Here is a 24,499-nt window from a genome sequence, read left to right as displayed (position 1 = left end):
TATTTTGATTCAAATATTTATTGCACCATGAGAATTTTTGAGTAATATTACAATATCACAAGAAACTCAAATGCAGTTCTCTCACCATATGGAGTTCTCATTTTATTAAATCGAGTACATTTACAATGTCAGCGAAAAGTGCAGACGAAGAGACTATCCTACCGAGAAACAAATAGATCCAAATTCTACGAAAACCTAAAAGAGAGGTTGAAATTCTCTCCTTGCCAAAGTTCAATTGCGAACAAATGAAAGAAAAACTAAAAATCGCGAAATTCACTCAATCCTTCCAAGGTCGAGGATGAAATGGAACTCCTGATGGTAGGAGTATAAATCAAAGAATCAGAATAATTATAAAAAGGATGATTTGAGCATAAAAAATCAGTTGAATTTGGCGCAAACAAAGGAAGATTTCCTAAAAATGAATGATGATTTTCATAAATCGGAGGCAGAAAACATGAAGAATTCCCATCACCTACAAGATTGGCAGTAGCACCACTGCTGCAATTCTCATCTGAGATTACTGAAGTTGACTCCATTTCATCCTTCACGTTATTCCGATGATCCTCCGATAAACCGCCCTTTTCCGCCTTCCGTTGCGCCTGCTGAGCTGGACCGTCGTCATCCGACCTCGACAACCCGGTCAGCTTCTGCACCAACGCCATGAAGTCCCTGGGATGAGTGTGTATAATTTTCGGTGAATGTGTGTAGATGATGACCGGATGGCGGTGCTGCTGAGGCTTTACGGCCATCGCCGATGACGAGGATGACGACGGTGGTGATGATTTCTTGATCAAATGAGAGTCCTTGTTGATTTTCAAGCCATTTTTTGTATGTGCATGGTCATTCAATTGCGATGGGCTCATGGCTTGGGGTACCCTACAAATTATGCTGTCCCTTTGCAAGGGACGTGTGGGTTATATATAATATATATACAGGCGTGGCGGCGAACGGGGTTACGCCATGTCAGATTTGACACGTGGGCAAGTTCTCGAGATGAATAACTAGAGGACGCCATCTGACAGACCGTTTAAAGGTGGGAGTGGTGGTGACGTGTCGAGATGTGAGTGGTTTCCGGGAAACAGTTGTTGGCGGATCACCACATGTGCACCTGGACGAAGTTGCCGGCCTGGCGTACGGACTCGACGGCAAAATTAAGGTTGTGTTTGAGGCTTTGAGCATAGTATCTGAAAACATGCTACGTTTATGCGCGGGGTCACGCGTGTTACGGGCTTCAGTTTGCCTTGATGAACAATAATAGGTGGTCGTTAAGGATGAGATATGGAATATCCTCCTTTGGGCTTAATTATCTTTAAAATATTTATGCATATAAAAAATTAATAAAATTTAGGTTTTGTTACACTTTACCCCCTCACTTATAGCTTCTTTTGCAAAAATTAAGTAATGTATTATCATATTTTATAATTGCATATAATATGCATTTTTTGAAAGACACCTAATTTTTTAAAATGGTTAATTTTTTTTTAAAAAAAAAACCCTAACTAGTCATACCTCTCTTGGGCCTAATTTTTTAGGAGGGAATAAGACGAAAGGGTTAATTTAAAAAAAAAAAAAAACCCTAACTAGCCAGATCTCTCTTTATTCTTCTTCTTCTTTCTTCACTCTTTCTCACTTATCCCCTTTTAAATGTGGTTGATGTAGATGAATATTTAGGTATCTCTTTTTCACCTATCAGAAGATACTCATTGAGGAAAAGTTTTGGTTTTGAATGGTGTTATATAGGTCTTTCATGGCGGTGACACCTATAAAAAAAAAACTTCAATTTTGATGATATTTATGTTATAATTTTTAAATTCTTGATTTGGTTTTTTTTAAAAAGCTTGATTTTTTTGGATCTTTGGTTGTGAATTGAAGATAATCATATCAAATTGAAGTGTTTTTTTTTTCCTTCTTTTAATTTTATCTTTAGGGGTTTGAAGCTTTGACATTGAAGTTTGATTTTAAACTCTTTATTGCCATAAACTTGATTTTGTTGAATTGTGGGAACTATTGATTGGGAGAATTATGTTTTAGGGGTAGATGAGCCCTCAAATTAACAAAAGGTCCATGTAACTCTTCAAATTGAGCCCAAGACTCAATGAAAGTATGGAAATTGAGTTGAAGGATATTATCCTTCAGTATTTCCAAAAACGCCCTTTGTTGATTTTCAGAAAAAATTAATATTTTTGAAAAATACTTTTATTTAATTTAATATTTTTAAAAATATTTTTGATTTAATTTAATATTTTTTAAAAATACTTTTATGTAATTTAATATTTTTTTAAAATACTTTTATTTAATTTAATATTTAAAAAAATTATTTAATTTAATATTTTTTTAAAGTAGTTTTATTTAATTTAATATTTTTGAAAACCACTTTTATTTAATTTAGTATTTTTGAAAAAAAAATTATTGAAAAAAAATTATTTAACTTAATTTTATAAAATATTTTATATGTGTTCTTAAAGGGTATATTTGTCCGTTACTATTTCATATCCTTCAACTCAATTTGAAGAGTTACACGGACCTTTTGTTAATTTGGGGGTCCATCTACCCCTAAAACATAATTCTCCACTATTGATTTAAATAAAATAAAATCTGGTTTGGAATTTAGGTTTTTTTTTTGTTGTGATGAACGAAAACCATCTCTAAATACTTACCATAGTTAAGGTTTCAAGCTTGAAATTCCAAGAGACGAGGTTATTCCAATCGAGGATTGAAGATTGGGGAGGATAGAGAAAGAGTCAAGACTCAAGAGAGAAAAAAAAGAATGAAGGAAGAGAAGGGTTAGTTAGGGTTTTTTTTTAAATTGACCCTTCTGCCCTCATAGAGAGCACGTGCCTTTCAATTCAAAAAAATAATGTTGTCTTTGGAAAACTAAAGGATGAGAGCTACATTGATTCAAGGAAGGCAATGTGCAAAACAAGTGGGAATAAAATGTAATAAACCCTATAATTTGTTACAAGTGAGATTATTGTTAAAAAGACAATGTTAGTCAAAATTTATTTTCATAAAGTGATAAGATAAACTTCAAAATAATTAATATTTATCTTCAATAAATTAAATAATTAAAAAATATTTAAGATAAAATAAATTCTCATCTAAATATTTTCTACATATAAGAGGATATATTTTTATAAGTTTCTAGAATATATTTGAAAGTGTTTTTGAGAAGAGGTAAAAATATTTTCTTATAAAAATAAAGTGTATCACAAAATTTTAAAAATATGATTAAATATGATTTTTGTGTGAATATTTTTAAATTTAAAAGTTGTTATAATTTTATTTAAAAAAATTATTTATGATAAAAAATAAGAAAATATTAAAAATATTATTATAATAGTTTTTAATTAATTAAATAAAATTTGAAAATAAGATAATTGAAATTAATCGATATATTAAATTTTTATTTTAATATTTTATTTTTTGCATAGAGATAATAAAAATAAATTATTAATAAAATTTATAAGTGAAATCTTATCGAAAAAATTAAGGAAATATCATAAAAATAAAAAACATATTTGAAATATGGACAAACATATGTAATATTGGTTGATTAATTTGGACGATTATTATTCAAAATTTCCTGACATTTTCTCACCTGGTTGTAATATTGGGATCAAGGGAGAGGCGAAGGGAAGAGAGTGGATTCCTTCAAAGCAATTGGTGTTTGGGAGAGCATAAATGGGCTTAGATGAACCTAGTTGCGCCAACTCAATCTACATACGGTGGAACCTACTAAAAATTTGTTGTACATTTAATGATTTGTGTAGCAATGATTTTGAAAAGCGTTTTTAATTTTTTTTACTACTATTTTTTTTTATTATTAAAAGAGTTGTTTTCTAGTACTAGAAATGATAGAGGTATTTTCTAGAATCATTCTCAAATGAAGTTTAAATTTTTACAAAAAACACTTTTAAATATTTTGAAATCTTTTTAATTTTCCTAAAATCACTATCAGAAGAATATAACTTCTAGTCATTTGAATTTCTTCCATGGATGAGATCATATGATTTTCAAAATTTTTAAAAATTTATTATACCCCTAAATTTGATAACCAATATTGGAAAACAATAATTTTAAAACCATTAATTTTTAGTGTATAACTTTTTTTTTTTTTTTTTTACATAAAAATTATTATTATTATTTTTATAAAGTTATTATAATCTATTTAATCTCATTATTATTATTATTATGAGTCGATATATTTTAGGTTGAAAGGACGTATCAGAAACTTTTTCTCATAGCCGACGCGGATTAAACGGAGCAAGAGGATATAAGCACGTTTACATCAGTGCTCAAGTCATCGATTATGCCACAAATGGTCCATTTGTGGGCAACAAAGGGCACGATGAGACTTTCACAGAGCACTGCCTCCCCATTTCAGTCATGTGCTGACCCTTTTATGCATTATGGTGGTCCTTCTCACCACCACTTAGCATGTGCCTTGGAATATATTTGCCTTGAATCATAGTCTCTACTAGAAGGAGACAGTAGCTTCCAGGGAGTTGACGTGGGGTTTCAGATTGTTTGGCATCTTAGAAAGTGTTGCCCACTGTGTTCCCCAAGTGAAAAAGTTAGCCATTTTGTAGTAGAACAAAGTGATCATTTTCACATAGTTGGTGTGCTTTTTCAAAGTACTCAGGACCGGTATATTTTCTGTCTCTTTCTTGGGTGTTACCTCCGAGTCCTCTCCCTCCATGCCCATCACTCTTTCTTCGAGACAAGTGCCCTTCCAAAGGGCTATAGATCAAAACCCTTCGAAAAAGGGCTATAGAAATGAGAGCTGCCCACGTGTTAGGAGTCATCCCAAGGGAAAGTCCTTGCAATTCCCCGTAGAGTTAAGGGTGTAGATCCAACATAATCCTCATGACCGACGGGAAATTATTTTTGTTGTTAGATTTAAAATTTATTATTTAATTTTTATTTTAAATTTAAAATTTAACTTAAATTTATTCTAAATAATTAAATTGATATATTTATTTTTATTAATTTTAATTAATATTTATTTTTATTAATTTTAAGTCATAAATGTATTTGTTAAATATTCATATATTTTATTTTTTTATTTTTAAAAAGTCAAATATTTTATTTTTATTCAATTAAAAAATTAAAAAAATAAATAATAAATTAAAAAATCTAATATCTAAAAAAGTAAATTATTTTAAATTAAAAAAAAAAAAGCATCGATGTGATAATATTAATTGTCATTTAATTATCAGACACATCAACGTCACATCCCACGTGAAAACGATAAATTCAAAAGTATATCGCCCAAACGATAAATTCCAAACAACTTTCTCTAGAATCAAACACTAAGTAGGCAATTGCATGATGGGTTGCCACCATTCTCAAGCCCACACTCTCCCGCCCACCAATTTTGACGGCCACATATATCCACCAACTCATTCAAAATCAATTCAGTCAACCACCTTTTATTTAGAATTTATAATGTTATTTTTTGTTCTTTACGTAATTTTTTTTTTTAGTGTATTTTTATTTTAACCAAAAACTTAGTCAATTCAACAGTGATTGATTATTATATTATAGTTGATCCACCCCACCCATATAAATAATGAAAACTTATTGGAAAAATATAAGTGGAGTATTGATTTTAATTGGTTAATAATTTGGGTCACTTAGGTAGCTAGTAGTACTTTTTCGATATCGATATTGAAAATGGATTATTACTTACGAGTAACATTTTAAGTTCTCATTTATTTATATCTTAATTTTATTTATTTGTATTTTAATTTCATTTATTTATATCTTCAATGCATTTCATTGTATATTTTAAACGGATCTGATATGAAATATGATATGTACAACTTTTACATGTTAAAGCTCAGTCATCTTTTCTAAAATTTGTTTTTAGAAACAGTTTTTTATTTTTTAACTTCAAAACAGTTTTTAAAACATAAGTTGCAAAAAACATGAGTAAATAGACCTATATTTTTATTTTGTTTTTAAAAATTAATAAAAATAACTTCTACTTGTTTTATAAAAATTATTCTTTATTTTATTTTGTTTTTAAAAACTATTTCAAAAGAACTACGATAAAATAGTATTAGAATGTTTTAAAACTAGAAAACTGTTTTTAAATTACATAACCAAACATGCTCTTACCATATTTTAATAATTTATAATATAAGAGGAAAAAATATTAGTTTAATGTGAATGAGTAGGAAGAACTTCCAAGAGGTTGATTTCACAAAGGTCAACTCGTGGAAAGGAAAATAAAATGTTAATTAATGTAAAGAATAATATAATTCTTAAACAAAATTGGACTGTTAATATTTTGTTGTTTCATGTTTTGTAATATCATGAGAAAAAACTAAAATAAATTATCCAAAAATAATACGTAGTGTCTATTTGAGAAATATTTTTTAGAATGATTTTCTACATAAAAACTATTTTCTGTTTTCTATTATTAAAAATAAAAAATATAATGTTTCTAGAAAATATTTTTTAGTTGTTTCTTTTGTTTTTATTTGTTTTCTAAGAATTGCTTTAATAAATAATTGTACAAATATGTAAAACAATTAAAAAAACACTAAATATAAAAATGATTTTTAAATATATTTTAAAAATAAGTTAAAAACATTTTATGATTCCAAATAGATTTCTATTTTACAAAAATCAGAAAATAATTTTAAAAAATTATTCTAAAAAATTATTTTAAAAATAATTATCAAATAAACTCTTAAATTAAAAAAAAAATCGCATGACTTCAAGAGAAAAAGACAAAAAAGAAAAATAAATATAGCCGCAAGTTGGGTAATTAAAATATTTATCAAAGGGTTCAACTTAGCCACCTAAAGGTAGGGGGACTGATCTTTAAATAAAGTTTAATTAATTAAAAGGATAAATATATTTAAGCATTTTTTAAAAATTAAAAACTAATCATATCAAGTTAATATCATATTTATAATATTTAATAAATGACTATATTTTTAAATTTTGAGATTTTTTTTTCTTTTTGGTATAAATATTTCTTAAATTGTTTTTTTTTTAAAGAAAATATAATTATACAAGGTCTCGTTTGGAAACAATATTTTTCTATTTTTAAAAACAAAAGGCAATTATGACTTTGGTAAAAAAAAAAAAAAATCTCTAATTTTTTTTTTCAAAAAAGAACTTTTAAAATTTGTACAAATAAATTGATGTATTAAATTAAGATTTAAAAATTTATAGTTATTGAGTTGTTATATTTTATTATTTTTTATTTTTAAAAAGTAAAAGGTGTACAAGTCATTAAAAATTTTTTTTACAGCTTACCTGGAATGAAAGTCAACAAGTGTAGTAACACATCAGGGCCATCAAATTGAGATACAGATAAATGAAGGGTGGGATGGAGACCAAATGATATAGGTGGGACCCAAAAAGAAAAAGACTCATTTCACAATAATCTACGTTAACTAAGCAGACAAATAACCATCATAAGAGATAACTATATTTCTTGGTCTTTTCTGCTGACTGCGGACTTTTCAGCTTTCTCTGTGTCTCGTCAAGCGTTCAATTTCTGAAAATTCTCCTCTTCCCATTGTTAGGCGAGAACTCCATATTTTTTCTGGGAATTCTGGCCCATGGACGAGTAGCTCAGGTTGTTTTTTCGAGTTGTTGAAATGGTCGGAAGAAAGAGGAGAGTTTTCAATGTGAGTGAGGCTATAGAATTCTTGAACCAGCTGTTGGTGGACAACCCACTTCTTCCTTTTTTGATTCCGGTGGTTTTGGTTGTTTGGGCTGTAGAGAGATGGATTTTTTCCCTCTCCAACTGGGTTCCACTTGTGGTGGCTGTATGGGCTACAATTCAGGTCTGTTTCCTTGTTGGTTTCGTGTTTTCTTTTGTTCAATTACTTGTTTATTTTTCGTTTTGGGGCATTAGATATGCAAGATTTGAACTGTGGGGAGACATTTGGGTGGGTAAATCTGGTTTCTGGTTTTGGTTTCAATTATTGGTGTTTGGTTGTTGGGAATGATTTTTGGATTTTTGTTTTTTCAATCCTAATTTTGCTTCATTTCTTTATTTATCTGGTTTCTTTATATTACTGGGTACCCAATTTTTGTGAATTTATGGGAGAGATTTCATGGGTTTATCTAATATTTGGTTTCGATATCTCTGTTTGATTGTTTGGTTTCTTAGGAGATGGAGTTCTGTTATAAAGTTATTTTGGTTTCCTAATCCATTTTTTGTTCATCTGTTTCTTCAGTTCTCTCTCATCCTAATAATTTATTTTCTATTTACTTCTAAAAAAATTTATGGATAATTATAATTTATGGAGACAGACTTGAAACTGTTGGGTTCACTAGTCTTCTATTCCATCTTCTTTCCTATATTTTGAATCTGGTGCCTTGGTTCAGTACTCTGTCTTTCTTTCTTTCTTTTGATTTATTATTTTGTTTCTAGATTTTCAAATTTTCCTCATATGCCCCTAACACCAAGCTCTTGAAAGTGGGGGAATGTACATAAACTCCTCCTTTATTAGCTATTGATTATTGTAAAATTAGGGAATCCATCCATGTCTAAAAAAATTAAGGAATCATTCTTTTTGAAAATCACTCTGATTATAATTATTATACTTCTGTAGCTTCTGTGTCTCTTCTTTTATGATTTCTAATTATTTCTGTGTATGGAGGTCCCCCTACAGTACCATAGCTTTCCCAATTTGAGTTTGTGTACTAACTACTAAGCATTAGATTGGATTGTGATCATTGATTGTTTCTTTTTGCTTCTTAGATGTGTACTTTCTGTGTACTATCTGAGTGCCTCTTTTTGATTGACACCTTTAATATATTATTGCTTGCTTATCAAAAGGGAAAGATACGGGACTGTAGTGCCTTCAACACTTTCAGAGCCAAAAATAGTGGTATCCCCCTGTTTTGCCATGCCAAAACTGTTTTTGTATTTCAGGTGAAGCTTTTGTAAAGTGGTTTTTAAGTTGGATTGAATTGGGTCTTTCTCTAGTTGGTTGATGAAACTACATGTCTACTAGAATTTTGCAATCCTTGCATAGTGGAAGTTCGGTTTTCTTTGATAGACTCGATTGAATGCTGACCAACCACCTATCCTTCTCACTGTATTTGTTTTCTATTTGGGTTTTCCCACAGTAATCGACCCTAATGTTGAGTTTCTGAAATTACTTGGAAAACTTGAATGTCATATAACTCTTGTATGATCAAGCATTTTTTAATCTGCAGTATGGAAGTTATCAAAGGCGAGTCCTTGTGGAGGACTTGAATAAAAAATGGAAGCAAGTCATAGTAAACAAATCGGTACCTCCCTTTTTACTTTTTCCTCTCTTTTTATCTGAAATTTGAGCTTCTTTGAGTTGATTTACTATCTATAAATGTATACAGCCGATAACACCAATAGAGCACTGTGAATGGCTGAACAAACTGTTGATGGAAATTTGGCCCAACTACTTGAACCCAAAGCTTTCATTAAGGTTCTCATCTATTGTTGAGGTCAGTATCGTATCTTCATCAATTGATAGCTAGTTTAGTTTCAGTGTGTTGCTGTTTCTCGCACAAACTCCATTTCCTTGTCAGAGTTACTTACACTTTTGGCATAATATATGTTAAATTGACTCTTTTGAAGTCATTCTCAAATTCATGTTATGCTCATCTCAAACTTAAAGTTTTGTTTAGATTATTTTTTTCCTGTAAGGACTGTCTGTAAATGAAATACATCAGAACGATTTAATCTTTTATATTTCATACACATTCTCTGGATAAAAATTGTTAGTGGATCCAGATAATCAGATTGGATTTTACATCAAGGTTGGATTTATCGAGAGACCAAAATATAAAGATGTATACACATGTGTATTCAATATGTGGTAGGATCACTTTTTGTAGGATCCACTAAGATCCCTGAGTCATCAAGTGTTTATAGAGTGTAGTGCTCCCCTCATTGACAAATTTTTCCATAGGTATGAATCTGGAATAAAATATATTCACTAATGCTTATTATTCTGTATCCTTTTTGTCCTTAATATGAACTAATGATTGTTTGGGACCACACTGCTTAAGATGGTTAATATTAGGAAGACAGTATGTCTGTTCTCTCTACCACCTTCTGTGTTGATAATTTTCTCCTTTTCTGGTTGTACATATGTATTTTCTGTGATTTGTGTACTGATTTGATTATTGTAATGACTTTTCATGCAGAAACGCTTAAAGCACCGAAAATCAGGGCTCATTGTGAGGGTTCTATTTCCTTTTTAAGAACTTATATATGATGCTAAAAATATGCATGGATATTCACTGAGAAAAAAACTATCCTTCTAGGAAAAAATCGAACTACAGGAGTTTTTGCTAGGTTCAAGCCCACCTGTTTTGGGCCTCCATGGGACTCAGTGGTCTGCTACAGGTGATCAGGTTTGGTTTTTGTTTTATTTTTGAAAACTTTACTTTAAACATCATGCCCAATACATTTGTTTTTTCTTTTTAATGGATTCTGTGGGTTCTTGTTGGAAGGAATATTTTACTTTTTCTGAAAAATTTTAATCAATCAAACTTATTCTTTTTCCAAGTTAATTGTCTAATATGATTTTTGTGATACATGTTTGTTTCTTATTTAATTCAATATGCTTTGGTAGTCTGAGTTGGTGGGACTTATGTGATGTGGGAAAGTAATAGGTTTCATATCTAAACATCAAGATCCAGAGGAATTGTAAATTACTGTACACAGAGTCATAGACACGAATCATGATACTTAGGTGCTTATCAGTATTTCTTATAACCTATGTAAGAATGATAGAACAAGAATTGAGAATCCAACAGGTATTCCCTTTGCAAAAACCATATATCAATTGGGAATGTGTGGTTTTGATGCATCAACTTGATAGTGATTGTTGGAATAGTCTTTTGTAGGGATAATTTTACCATTGTATTAATATATATACAAGGCAAAAGGCCCCTGATTGATTGTTAGTGACTCTCTTCGAAGCCTTACGCATTCTTGAAAAATAGAATTCATTATCTGTTACATATTCACCACCGTCTACTACACAGGTCAAAAACCATAATGTCATCGATCTTGAGATTTGTTTTGTAATTTTACTTTCTTCTGAAAAGAACACAGCATCATTAATAGAAATTTCCACATATCCATTCAATGTAAATAAATGATTCTTTTTCCCTTGAGATTTTGAATGGGTACTTGTGCCCTAGATATTCACATCAATAAAAGGATGGTACTAGGTTTTCCCACTTGCCTGCTTCTGCAACTTTGTAATTTCAATTTTTCAGTTTATATATCGACATGGAAGTGAGTAGAGATATTGTTTCTCAGATTGAACATTGTGTAAATAAACCTCTGGCTAGTTGCTTTGTTATGTTCTCATGATTTTTTTTCCCATAATTTTCTCATGAAACATGTTCCAAGTTAGATGCTCAACTTGCTTCTTTTAACTCGATTCAACATGATAGGCTTCAGTGCCAACTTGTTTACAGACTAAATCAGTCCAGGTGTAAGGTTGAAATTCTTCACATTAAAGAAAATATTTTTAGCACCTGTTCAAAGTTTTGTTTCCAAGGCCAACTGGTTTGGAAAAAAGAGAAGAGATAACAAATCGAAGTTCTACTAGCTTTAGTTTGGACGACTTTGTTTTCATGTAATTAATTTCTTAGGTTATTGTGATTCTGCTTTTAATCCTATTACAAACATTTACTGATAAAGCATTGATTATCAAGATTTTGGTTGGTTAATAATTTTGGGAAATTTCAGCACCTTATCTTAATATTGCAGTTTTTTTTTTTTTTTAATCTTTGATTTATTTTTGTACAGGCATTCAAAACAAGCAAATGAAAATTGAGAAAAAGGTGAAGGAAAAATCTTAGACATGAAAATATAGAGTGACTTGCTGATATAAAAATAATATTCACTTGAATGTAAAAACTAGGAAAAACTTGTGGCTTGTGCTTAGTATTATTAGAGACCTTTGTGATGAAACTGTCATCTTAAGATGTAAATTTATTTTGAACACATATGGTGTATGTATGTATTATCATTACTTATGGGACCAGAATACAAGCACCAGTTTTGGTGCTTGATCCATAATTAAGGTTTCTGAGGATTCAAACTTAAAAGAGCTGGAACATTATCTATCTATAGATACAAATCCTGTGTTTCATTCCAATGCAAATACAAGGTGCCTGAAAAAGCAGTGAAGAGGCAAAACTATGAGTGTCCTTTCAATGTTGCACACATTCATCGTTTGATATGAGTTATCTGCTTTAGTTCTTTAAGATACTCTAGTTTTTCATTGTAGTAGTTTATTTGGTCTTAAAATAGTGAATTATACTAATTAACTACATACACTTTTTTGCTAAGCATTTTTTTTTGGGTACTTTAACAGAAAATCATGCGTTTGGGTTTTGACTGGGACACCACCGACTTAAGTATCATGTTGCTTGCTAAATTAGCCAAGCCACTGCTTGGTACTGCTCGGATTGTTATAAACAGCCTCCACATCAAGGGTGATGTACGTAAAGCAACATCTCTTCCATTTACTTCTCTATTTTCCTTTTCCAAAAGTGAGGTCAAATCTAATATAATTTGAACATTGGAGCACGACATACATTATGAGCTTAAATTCTAATAGTTTAAGCTTTTAGGAAAATTGATTGTCTAACATGGTATTAAAGCTTGGTCTTGAATTCAAGTTCTCCCCTCATCAATTTATTTATCTAACTATCATGATTAAAAAAATGTGATTTATTTGCCCTAATGCAGTTTGTGCCTCCATTGTGACCCTAAATCTTAATAGCTTAAGTTTTTAGGATAATTGGTTGTCCAACAATGAAAAAGTAATCATTCATTTAGATTCTATGGTTCCACCTGTGAGCATGTCTCTTCCATTTAATTTCTCTATTCATTTTTCAATCTATCTTTTCTTATTACAGATAAAATATACGAAATCTAGTGATTATTAGCAGTTAAAATATATTTTGACTTTTTGGTTCATATTTTCTTTTTCACCTATTACACCAAATAAGTGTGATATGCATTGTTGGTCCATTGCCTAATAGCTTAAGCTTTTAGGTCAAATTGGTAGCTTAACAACACCGAACCTACTTTTTTGTCCAATCAAACTGTTTCTTATGGGATTGTGATATTGTTTTGCTGCTGAAAATGAAATGACAGCTTTTGAGCTCTGCCCAACATTGAATATGACATTCTAATTGTGACAGTCATACACATATCAGGTTTATAGTATAGTTTATTTACCTGTAGGCTGCAATAAGGTTATCAACATGGTGACAACCATTTTGGACTTATAATTATTGCTGGCAATATGAGGTTTGTTCATTAGTTGCTCGATGGCAACATTTCAGTTTCTGTTTGTCCTCTTAAATTTTCTCATTATATTATGCTGTACTAGGAGAAAATAGTTTTATATTTACCTTTTTGTCTTCATTTTGTGTTTTTCTCTCATCTTCTCTCCCTCTTCTTCTTCTTCTTCCTTTATTTATTTATTTTTGTGCTTTTTGGTGTATTGGATACTGTGGTAGATATGAACTTCATACATCATTCCATGCTTTAAAACATGTTTTACATTGCATTTTTTTGAGCTCTCTAATAACATCAGTGTCAGTGTCCCCAATCACATAGTACTTAGCACTTAATGCCTGCACCTTGCTTCGTGAGCTGAGGCTCAAGGATTATGTAGTAAGGGTCAACCTTGGAGGCTTTTGCCTAACAGTTGGTGGGTTGCCTAAGAAAGTTACACTTTTTCAATGAAGACTGTTGTAAAGTAATATAGATCTACATAATTTCTTGTAAAAGAAGGTTTCTATTGATTATAATTTCTAGTAAAAGAAGGACTCTATTGATGAGATTACAATTGTAATTTTTCTTATTTCTTTCTCAGTTTATTAAACGAGCATCATTGTTCACTGTTTTCACTATTTAGGATTTCCAAAAATCTTTGCTTTATTCTCAATGGAAGATCTTTGAAGTGGATATTGAAAAGCTATTACACATAGATTTTTCCTTCTTATTATATGATTGTGTTTTGTGCCCTAAAATGTCGAGGACACCACTGGCCTTGTACTCTAGTAGTTTCACTTGCCTCCTCCTTAGACTGGCAACTCAATGAGATGGATTCTAGGTTTGCCTATGACTATGGTTTTCGCCTATGAAGTTATACATGATTGTACTTGCTGTCTCTCAGTTCTAGATGGTCTTGCTGTACCAAAAGGTGCTAACTACAATGTATCGTTCATGTATATTAGGTTTCTAATAGTAATTATCACAGTATATATGTGTATTTTTAACTATTTTGTGATATACATTTTGTAGCTCCTCTTGATGCCAATTCTGGATGGAAGAGCATTTCTATACTCATTCATATCAACTCCTGAAGTGAGAATTGGCGTTGCATTTGGAAGTGGTGGCAGCCAATCACTACCTGCAACAGAACTTCCCGGTGTTTCTTCTTGGCTGGTGTGTCTATTCACTATATATAAAGTTAATCATGTCAGCATTACACTTTTAGTATCTAGTTCTGGTTCAAACTACAATAGAGATACAGGCAGGCTAAACAAGAATCTCAGAAAATTGATTCCACCAAGTGTTTCTGCAAAGTTCCCAGTTTCTCACATATAAAGCATGAGAAACAGATAGATAGACAGAAATTTTGCTACAGAGAAGACTCACTGATATCCTCATTTTGTCTCATATGTCATATTAGTCTAATAATAGTAGTAAGCCATCATTACCATCATACTAATATTTGCCTTATTCAATAGTGCTGGCTCTCATTCCCTGATTTTACCCCTAAAACAAAGCTTCTGAGTTTCTTTTTATAAGATTGTTTTTACACATCTGGGTTTACTTTATGAAGGAAGCTAATGATTTGTGCGGGTTATTATTTTTTTTACCACACAGGTTAAACTTTTTACTGATACCCTAGCTAGGACAATGGTTGAACCTCGCCGCCGTTGTTACTCTCTGCCAGCAGTAGATTTAAGGAAAAAGGCAGTTGGTGGTGTTGTTTATGTTACAGTCATCTCAGCAAGTAAACTTTCTAGGAGTAGCCTGAAAGGAAGTCCTCTTAGAAGGCAACAAAGCTGCAGTATAGATGGTACTTCAGAAGAGCACCTTGATGATAAATATTTGCAGACGTTTGTTGAGGTTGAACTTGGAGAGCTGACCAGGAGAACTGATGTGAGAGTTGGCTCCAGCCCCCGATGGGATTCATTATTTAATATGATTTTACATGAGGACACGGGAACTCTCCGATTCCATCTTTATGAAAGTACACCAAGCAATGTGAAGTATGACTACCTAGCAAGTTGTGAAATTAAGGTATTCCCATAGATGATGCTAATTTTGTCTCCAAATTATAAAAATATGGACTATGGCTTATAAATGTGTAATCATTGGTGTTTTCTGTGTTATCTGGCTAAAATGTGTTTGTAGACCATGTGATTAAACACAAACTGGGGCATTACAATATTTTTCAGTGTTTCGTACATGCTTAACATTTTTGTGCCAAAATGTGTTCCATAAATTGAAACCTGTGCACAAATTTAGTTCAACACATAAAACTAAGTATAATAATTCTCATAAGCAGAGGAAAGCACATCATAAATCAACTGATACAAAATAATGCATTTTCATAATGAATTAAAAATTTTCATCCAAACACCCTTTTAATGAATGTTTTTGGTTTTCTATGTTTTATTGTATTATCCCATATAGAATTAGCTGATTTCGATTCCCCTGGCCCATGAACAGATGAAATATGTTGCCGATGATTCCACAACATTTTGGGCAATAGGATCTGAATCCAGTGTAATAGCCAAGCATGCCGAGTTCTGTGGAAAAGAAGTTGAAATGGTTGTCCCATTCGAGGGTGCTAATTCAGGAGAGGTAAAATGTGCATATCCTGTTGTGTTTTATATTTTATCCGTGAATGGAAGTATTGTTTCCATACTTTATATAGTGCCTTTTAATTTCTTCACAGTACCAGCTATAGTATTTTGTTAGAAATCAAAAGTTCCTCATGAACCTTTTGGAGGGCTGGGGTATCTGAGTTGAAACTGGATCAACAAGTTTAGATTGACATTCAAAATAAAAGACGAGAATCTTTTTAAGATACTGATGAATATTGTAAAATTTGTCTGTTGACAGATGACATATATATCAATAGTTTTCAATCAGAAGGGAGCAATCTATTACCCTCAATGTAAAATAATTTGTCCCGACTTTAGATAAAACATTCAACTTGATTTTGCAGCAATGCACAATTGTGAGTGGAATTTTTATCTGTTTTTCTGAACTCTGTTATCAAACTGAAATGTTCACCTGTTTCTAGCATTAGTTCTGGGCAATTGAGATGGGGACTGCAGTCTTATTAGTCATCCTGGAGAGTGTCGTCTTTGTTTGGTGCTTATGGCAATAGAGCTTGGACTTTCTGTCATCTTCACCTAGTTTTTTTTTTCTTTTTCTTTTTTATGATTACAAGATTTAATAGCAAATGCATGAAATAGTTATTCCTGTGCTGGTTCTTTGACCTAATGACATCTAAGTTCGTAGACTCTTCTGAAAACTCTTTCCACATTACTGACTGACATTTGAGCAGTATTTGGCTTCAGAAAGTGAACGTAAAACAAGGCTTGCAAATCCTTTTCTTTCAATTTTATTTAGTGTGTATATAAATGCTAAAGTAGCATCCCAAAGGATGATGGTTTCAATGATGGCGTATATTTTTTTGTTTGTAACAAATTTGCAGTTGATGGTGAGACTTGTGGTGAAGGAATGGCAGTTTACTGATGGTTCACATAGCTCGAATAATTTCCGTGTTAGCCCTCAACAATCACTCTATGGTTCATCAAATTTTCCCTCAGGAACTGGGAGGAAAATCAATATAACTGTTGTGGAAGGAAAAGATCTTATTGCAAACAAATCTGGAAGGTGTGACCCATATGTGAAGCTGCAGTATGGGAAGGTAGGTCTCTTTGTTTTCTTCATTACATGGAATCTCCAATACTCCAAATTTGTTATTGAGCATATAGTTTCCACCATTTTTAATGTGCCTTGTTAAATATTGTGAACCATTTTTCAGGTCCCACAGAGAACAAGGACTTTCCCACATGCTTCAAATCCTACCTGGAATCAGAAGTTTGAATTTGATGAAATAGGAGGTGGTGAATATCTTAAGATTAAATGCTTTAATGAAGAAACATTTGGAGATGACAACATTGGTAATGCACGAGTAAGTTTGGAGGGACTTGTAGAAGGCTCAATAAGGGATGTGTGGGTCCCCCTTGAGAAAGTAAATACAGGAGAACTAAGGCTCCTATTAGAAGTGGTAAGACTCGACGATTATGAAGTATCAAGTGTATGTTTCAATTTGCATAATTGAATCATGTGGCCAATGATTAAATCTGAAACATTAAGAACAAAGAGTACTGGAAGGAATGCCTGAAACATTTTAGGCCTATTTCAAAATTTTTCATGATGGATCCAATATGTAGGTGTGGCAAATTTAGGCCTCGCCTGCACAGCTTGCCAACATAAAGGCAAGCTTTGGAAACTTCAGCTTGACCTGTGCCAACTTGTCCATAGAGAATTAATAATATCACAATATAACTCCTTCTATGAGAAGAATTCTAGTTAGATGGACATATTCTCATTTAATAGAGACGTAAAGGATCCACAATTTTTCAAACTACTGAATTTTTCAAATTTTTTCCACCAAAGGGGGACCAAGCAAGTCTAAGTTTCTTAAAACAGTAAATACCTGGTCTGGCATTTCTTCAGGGTTCAAATCCTTGAAGCAAAGCCAGAATAGACTTGGGACAGTAAGGAGTATTTTATACAGGTGTCTGGCCAAGCTTTACCAGGACCTGATCAAGTCCTAGGAGTAATAATTCCTAATGTGTTTGTAAATGTCAGGCATGTTTGTGAAGGTAGTTAATAATCTGCTAAACTCAAGAATTCCGACTTTGATACGCTTTTGTGCTCTTGAATATTTCAGGTTGCAAATGCAGGTTCAGGAAATGGTTGGGTTGAACTTGTTCTTGTAGAAGCAAGAGATCTAATTGCTGCGGATCTCAGAGGAACAAGTGATCCATACGTGAGGGTTCAGTATGGAAGCCTAAAGAAAAGAACTAAGGTTAGAAGCACCACACTAATGAATAAAATAGTAATACCTTCCAGTCAATGTATGTGCTTTGCAGTTCCCTTGAGGTTTATCTTCAACAATTATTCCATCATCATGCATTTCAAAAACTATATTACATTTTTAAAACAGTATTAACTTTTGTTTATTCATGATATTTTCCTTTAACAAATTTTAGTTTCTTGGTAATTGTTACCAGACTTCTTGTGCGCTCACTTTTAATTTTTCCTCTTTTGAGAGCTAGTTTTATCCGACCTTAGACCCCAAGCCTGGATTATATAGCATCATTAGTGGACAGAGGGCAACATGTTACTCATGGAGAAACTACCAGCAGATGATAGCATCTTATAAGACTGCTTATCTCCAGATGGTTGCACAATCGTGATTTCAGTGACAGAAGTCATCATGTTGGATGACTTTTGACCATATGATATGAAAGCTCTCATTGGTTATCTGAGCCAACTTGTTAGATAATGAGGTTCAATATTTTTGGATCAGCCTAATTTGCTTTAGCATTTTAAATGCCTAAGTTTGGAGATTTTTACTTTTTTCTTTTTAATTTTTAAAATTATTTTCAACCCATGTCCAAAATTGGGTGCTATATAACTTAAAATATTTGTAACCCGATTATGGTTTATCAATTGTCCTTATGGTTTACATGTTCTGTTGGATCTTTTTCATAATTCACATGTTCTGCCATGCATTTCCATGCAGGTTATGTTCAAAACTCTGAATCCTCAATGGAACCAGACCTTAGAGTTCCCTGATGATGGTAGCCCCTTGGAATTGCATGTAAAAGACCACAATGCCTTACTACCCACGTCCAGTATAGGTGATTGTGTCGTAGAATATCAGAGATTACCTCCAAACCAGATGGCGGATAAGTGGATACCCCTACAAGGGGTAAAAAGGGGAGAGATTCATGTTCAAATTACAAGAAAAATTCCAGAAATACAGAGGGGACCCAGTCTTGAATCTGAACCATCATCCTTACTTAAAGCACACCAAGTTTCTAGCCAGGTAAGAATATGTTACATGTCATGGAAATTCCTTCTATATACCATCATAGGCCATATCTTACTGCAATTATTCTGATGCAACTATGAGCTTTTGAGTGGCTCTTACAGCATACCCAACATTTTAATGAAGTTTAGAGATCATTCTTCGACAACATAGACTTGTCCTAGAATTTCTGTTTTGTGCCTCATCCTATCAGATGGCTTTTTTTTTCTTTCTCTCTTAAGGGTTCCCCTTCAATTCAGTCCCTTGTCTAAACACGATTTGTTTGTAATGACTTGATCAGATGAAACAAATGATGAACAAGTTAGAAACCCAAATCGAGGATGGCAACCTTGAAGGACTTTCAGCAGTAGTAAGTGAGCTGGAGAGCCTGCAGGATACGCAGGAAGAGTACATGGTTCAACTCGAGACGGAGCAAATGCTGCTGCTCAATAAGATAACAGAGCTCGGTCAGGAATTTTTTAACTCACCACCCTCCCTCAGAAGAAGATCTTCCCATGACTGAGCCATTCACAAGAAGTTTAAACCCTTACTACTCATTTTTGCCCCCTTGATGAAAATTGAATTCAGTCCCCCACAACTAATTTGTTCTCATTGTTGTCACCTTCATGCTATGTAATTGTATATGAATGTTTAAATATGTTGTTGGTAACAAATGCAGGAATGGCCTTTATTATCACCTCATGATATATATTTGGCCTGGTTTGTTTCTTCAACATCTGGTAATGCCCCAAAATTACTTGGTCGGTTATGTTGTTAATGCTCTGAAAATGCAATCTCGTGGTTGAAAGTGTAATGAAATCTAGCTCGTTGGATGAGAAGTACAAATAAATGGGACCTAAGTGATATGATATGATCGATCGAAAAAAATGAAATTAATATATAAAGTAATAAAATCTAAAATATATGAATGGTACGGTTTGTACCATCAAAATAAATGTGATTAATGTACAAAATAATGCGATTTGAAATATATAGATGGTGAAAATTAATTATAAGACTGTTTGATAGTGATTTTATAAAGTGTTTTTTGTTGAGATATTAGGAATGCTTTCCTTATATCATTATTTCTTTATATCATTTAGTGTTGAGATATTAGGAATGTTTAGATATTAGGAAAGTTGAGATATTATGAATATTGAGATATTAGGAATATTGAGATACTAGGAATATTAAGATATTAGGAATATTGAGATATTAGGAAAGTTGAGATATTAGGATATTAGTTGTTATTTCCTTATATCATTCTTTCCTTGTATCATTCTTTCCCATTCTTAGAATGGTGATTACTCTCTATATATACTCTGTACATGAACGAATGAAAGTATGAATGAAAAAACTACAATTTATCAATTTGAAGATGGTATCAGAGCCATGGAACTGAAATCCTGGATATTTTGTCGCTATGGTAGTCCAACAGCGATCAACCATCCTAAGACAAGCCCTAACATTGATAAGTCAACCTTCAAATGCACTCACTGCAATAAGACTGGTCCCACCAGTCTGGATATCCCACAATTTCAAAGCAACGACTCTTGGTATGACCAGGAAAACAATAAGGAACCGAGGGTTTGAACCATGGACCTTTAGATCATGTTTAGGCTATCAACACTTTGTTATTAATTATAATAATCGTGATCAACGGAAGAAGGATTCCAAGAAAACCTCGACTGCAATTGTTGCCGAAATAAAAACAGAGGCTAATGTTGCTGAGAAAGCCTCTGCATTGGTAGCCGCTACTGATCATGGTGGTAAGTTTTTAAATACTTTTACACCTGTTATTAATAGTACATGGATAATTGATTCTGGTGCTACAGATCATATGACTTTTGATTCTAGACAGGTTTCACCCCTTAGACCTTCCTCACAAAAAATTGTTTCCACAGCCAATGGTAACACAACCCCAGTTATTGGGGAAGGATCCTTAACTCTTACTGATACTTTGAATTTGGATTCTGTTTTAGTTGTTCCATCTTTAGATTACAATCTTTTGTCAGTTTCTCAAATCACTACAGCCTTATCTTGTATTGTCATTTTTTGGCCTGAATTTTGTGTGATTAAGGACATCCAAACAAGACAGACGATTGGTTGTGGTATTAAACGGGGAAAACTCTATTACTTGGACTTGCAATCAAAGGATTCAAATAAGTTGCAACAAGCCTTGATGGCAGATGGATCTGAGGAGGAGAAGAAAAAGTCTGAAATTTTGTTGTGGCATCGACGTCTGGGACATGCTTCCTTTGGTTATTTAAAAAAATTGTTTCCTAGTTTGTTTGCAAAGAGTGATATTTCTGGTTTCCGTTGTGATATTTGTGAATTGGCTAAAAGTCATCGTGCTTCGTTTCCGTTAATTTTGAATAAAAGTCCGTTTCCTTTTATGGTTATACATTCTGATGTTCGGGGCCCATCCAAAGTCCCAACTTTGAGTGGCTCACGTTGGTTTGTTACTTTTATTGATGATTGTACCAGAATGACATGGTTATGCTTGATGAAGACCAAAGATGAAGTGAACTTGTTGTTTCAAAAATTTCATAAAATGATTGAAACTCAATACAATGCAAAGATTCGGGTTTTGCGTAGTGATAATGGTGGAGAATATCAAAGTTCTGATCTTCAAAAGTATTTGGAAGGACATGGCATCATTCATCAGACTACTTGTTCCAATACACCCCAGCAAAATGGAGTCGCTGAACGAAAAAATCGACACTTGTTAGAGGTTGTTCGTGCTTCCTTGATAGCAGCAAAAACACCAATATCTTATTAAGGAGAAGCAATCACATCTGCCGCATACTTGATCAATCGGGTACCTTCTAGCTCAATTAACTTTCAAACACCTCTCCAAGCTCTTACTAATGCCGTAGTTGCCCCAACCGTCCCAAATCTACCTCCTCGTGTTTTTGGTTGCGTGGCATTTGTGCATCTACACAAGCACCAACGCACCAAGTTAACTTCCCATGCATTGCAATGTGTGTTTGTTGGATATGCATTGCACAAAAAGGGATATCGATGTTACCATCCTCCAACTCGACAAATGTATATTACAATGGATGTGGTGTTTCATGAAGATTCAATGTATTTTTCATCTGAGTCTGAACTTCAGGGGGAGTACCATAAGGAAATTCAGACTCTCGATTATGATTATCATATTTCTGAGGAAGATGAATCTGGACAATCTGAACTAGTGAACCAGGAAGTGGGTGAGTTGGATATGAGTGGTCAACAATTTGGGTCCGAAGATGTCTTCATTGAAATACCAAACCAATCGTCGTCTGTTGAGGGTGTTCTTAATTTGGAGCCTGATCCATTCATGAAACGGTTACCACATCGTCATAATAGAGGTATTCCTAAACCCACATATGAACCTGAATTGTCTACTAAAGTCAAATATCCCATGAGCAACTATGTGTCTACCCATCGTTTGTCTGAATCAAATAAGTCATTTGTAAATCAATTATCTACTGTAGCTATTCCTAACAGTGTGCAGGAAGCCTTAGCTGATCCAAGGTGGAAAGCAGCCATGAATGAAGAGATGAAATCATTGCAGAAGAATGAAACATGGGAACTCGTAGAATGTCCACCAGGAAAGAAGCCAGTTGGGTGTCGTTGGATCTATACTGTGAAGTACAAGGCAGATGGTAGTATTGAACGATTTAAAGCAAGACTGGTAGCAAAAGGGTACACTCAAACTTATGGAATTGACTACATAGAGACATTTGCACCTGTAGCTAAGATCAACACAATTCGAGTATTACTGTCTTTAGCTGCAAACCTAGATTGGCCATTACAACAATTTGATGTGAAAAATGCCTTTTTGCATGGCGAGTTATCTGAAGAAGTATATATGGATCTTCCACCAGGATGCATGGTGTCAGAAAAGCAATGTCAGAAGGTGTGCAAATTGAAGAAGTCATTGTATGGGTTGAAGTAATCCCCGAGAGCATGGTTTGGAAGGTTCACAAAGTCAATGAGAGCTTTTGGCTATCGTCAAAGTAATTCAGATCACACTTTGTTCCTAAAAAAGCAACATGGTAAGATTACGGCACTCATCGTATATGTGGATGACATGGTAGTTATAGGAAATGATCCTGAAGAAAGAAAAGCTCTACAAAATTATCTATCTAGAGAATTCGAAATGAAAGATCTAGGTCATCTGAAATACTTTCTTGGGATTGAAGTTTCTCGATCAAGTGAAGGAATTTTTCTGTCTCAAAGAAAGTATGCCTTAGATCTTTTACAGGAGACTGGAATGTCAGGATGTCAACCTATTAATACACCAATAGAAGAAGGTCTGAAATTGTGTGTTGAGCCTAATCAAGTATCAACCGATAAGGGAAGATACCAAAGATTTGTGGGGAGATTAATGTACTTAGCTCATACAAGACCAGATCTTGCTTATGCATTGAGTGTAGTGAGTCAATACATGCATAATCCTGGAGAACAACATATGAATGCAGTCATGCGTATTTTGAGGTATTTGAAGAATGCTCCTGGGAAGAGAATTTTATTCGCAAAAAATGTTGATCATCAGAGTATAGAAGTATATACTGATGCTGATTGGGCTGGTGCAGTGGATGGTAGGCGATCTACATCTGGTTACTTTACCTTTGTAGGTGGTAATCTTGTGACATGGAAAAGTAAGAAACAGAATGTCGTCGCTCGTTCAAGTGCAGAAGCGGAATTTAGAGGTATGGCTTTAGGACTTTGTGAGGCATTATGGCTAAGACTCCTCTTACAGGATTTAGGTTATCTATCTAGGCAACCAATTCGATTGTTTTGTGACAATAAAGCCGCATGTGATATTGCTCATAATCCAGTACAACATGATCGTACAAAGCATGTCGAGGTGGATAGATTCTTCATTAAGGAAAAGTTGGATGATAAGATTGTGGAATTGCCTAAGATTCGATCAGAAGATCAATTGACCGATATCCTTACCAAAGCTGTCTCAAGTCAAGTGTTCTCAAAATTTTTAGACAAGTTGGGCATGTGTGACATCTATGCACCAACTTGAGGGGGGGTGTTGAGATATTAGGAATGCTTTCCTTATATCATTATTTCCTTATATCATTTAGTGTTGAGATATTAGGAATGTTTAGATATTAGGAAAGTTGAGATATTATGAATATTGAGATATTAGGAATATTGAGATACTAGGAATATTAAGATATTAGGAATATTGAGATATTAGGAAAGTTGAGATATTAAGATATTAGTTGTTATTTCCTTATATCATTCTTTCCTTGTATCATTCTTTCCCATTCTTAGAATGGTGATTACTCTCTATATATACTCTGTACATGAACGAATGAAAGTATAAATGAAAAAACTACAATTTATCAATTTGA

General features: G+C 33.0%; 2 protein-coding genes across 4 annotated transcripts; one reads left to right on the top strand and one right to left on the bottom strand.

Moving 5' to 3' along the window:
* Positions 1 to 71: 71 nt before the first annotated feature.
* LOC117904422 (VQ motif-containing protein 8, chloroplastic-like) lies at positions 72 to 965 on the bottom strand. Its single transcript, XM_034817012.1, has 2 exons — positions 477 to 965; positions 72 to 312 (listed from the first exon to the last, which is right to left on the bottom strand). Exons 1-2 carry the CDS (start codon positions 861 to 863, stop codon positions 274 to 276), a joined length of 426 nt encoding a protein of 141 aa, XP_034672903.1. The 5' UTR covers positions 864 to 965; the 3' UTR covers positions 72 to 273.
* Positions 966 to 7,469: 6,504 nt separating this feature from the next.
* LOC117904574 (synaptotagmin-5) lies at positions 7,470 to 19,870 on the top strand. 3 transcript variants are annotated; one of them, XM_034817250.1, is made up of 15 exons: positions 7,470 to 7,811; positions 9,196 to 9,270; positions 9,355 to 9,462; positions 10,168 to 10,200; positions 10,288 to 10,369; positions 11,789 to 11,823; positions 12,360 to 12,485; positions 14,306 to 14,449; positions 14,894 to 15,313; positions 15,746 to 15,880; positions 16,743 to 16,958; positions 17,076 to 17,321; positions 17,991 to 18,128; positions 18,849 to 19,154; positions 19,438 to 19,870. In XM_034817250.1, the coding sequence occupies exons 1-15, from the start codon at positions 7,623 to 7,625 to the stop codon at positions 19,657 to 19,659; spliced, it is 2,475 nt and encodes an 824-aa protein (XP_034673141.1). In that variant the 5' UTR covers positions 7,470 to 7,622; the 3' UTR covers positions 19,660 to 19,870. The 3 variants fall into 3 exon arrangements, with proteins under 3 accessions (XP_034673141.1, XP_034673142.1, XP_034673143.1); XM_034817251.1 differs by lacking the exon at positions 11,789 to 11,823 and having other exon boundaries at positions 7,471 to 7,811; positions 10,288 to 10,377; XM_034817252.1 differs by lacking the exons at positions 7,470 to 7,811; positions 9,196 to 9,270; positions 9,355 to 9,462; positions 10,168 to 10,200 and having other exon boundaries at positions 10,302 to 10,377.
* Positions 19,871 to 24,499: the final 4,629 nt, after the last annotated feature.

The sequence above is a fragment of the Vitis riparia genome, chromosome 17 (genome assembly GCF_004353265.1).
Source record: "Vitis riparia cultivar Riparia Gloire de Montpellier isolate 1030 chromosome 17, EGFV_Vit.rip_1.0, whole genome shotgun sequence".
Classification (NCBI taxonomy): domain Eukaryota; kingdom Viridiplantae; phylum Streptophyta; class Magnoliopsida; order Vitales; family Vitaceae; genus Vitis; species Vitis riparia.
Note: the sequence above shows the minus strand (reverse complement) of the source record. Positions and strands in the feature narration are given on the sequence as shown.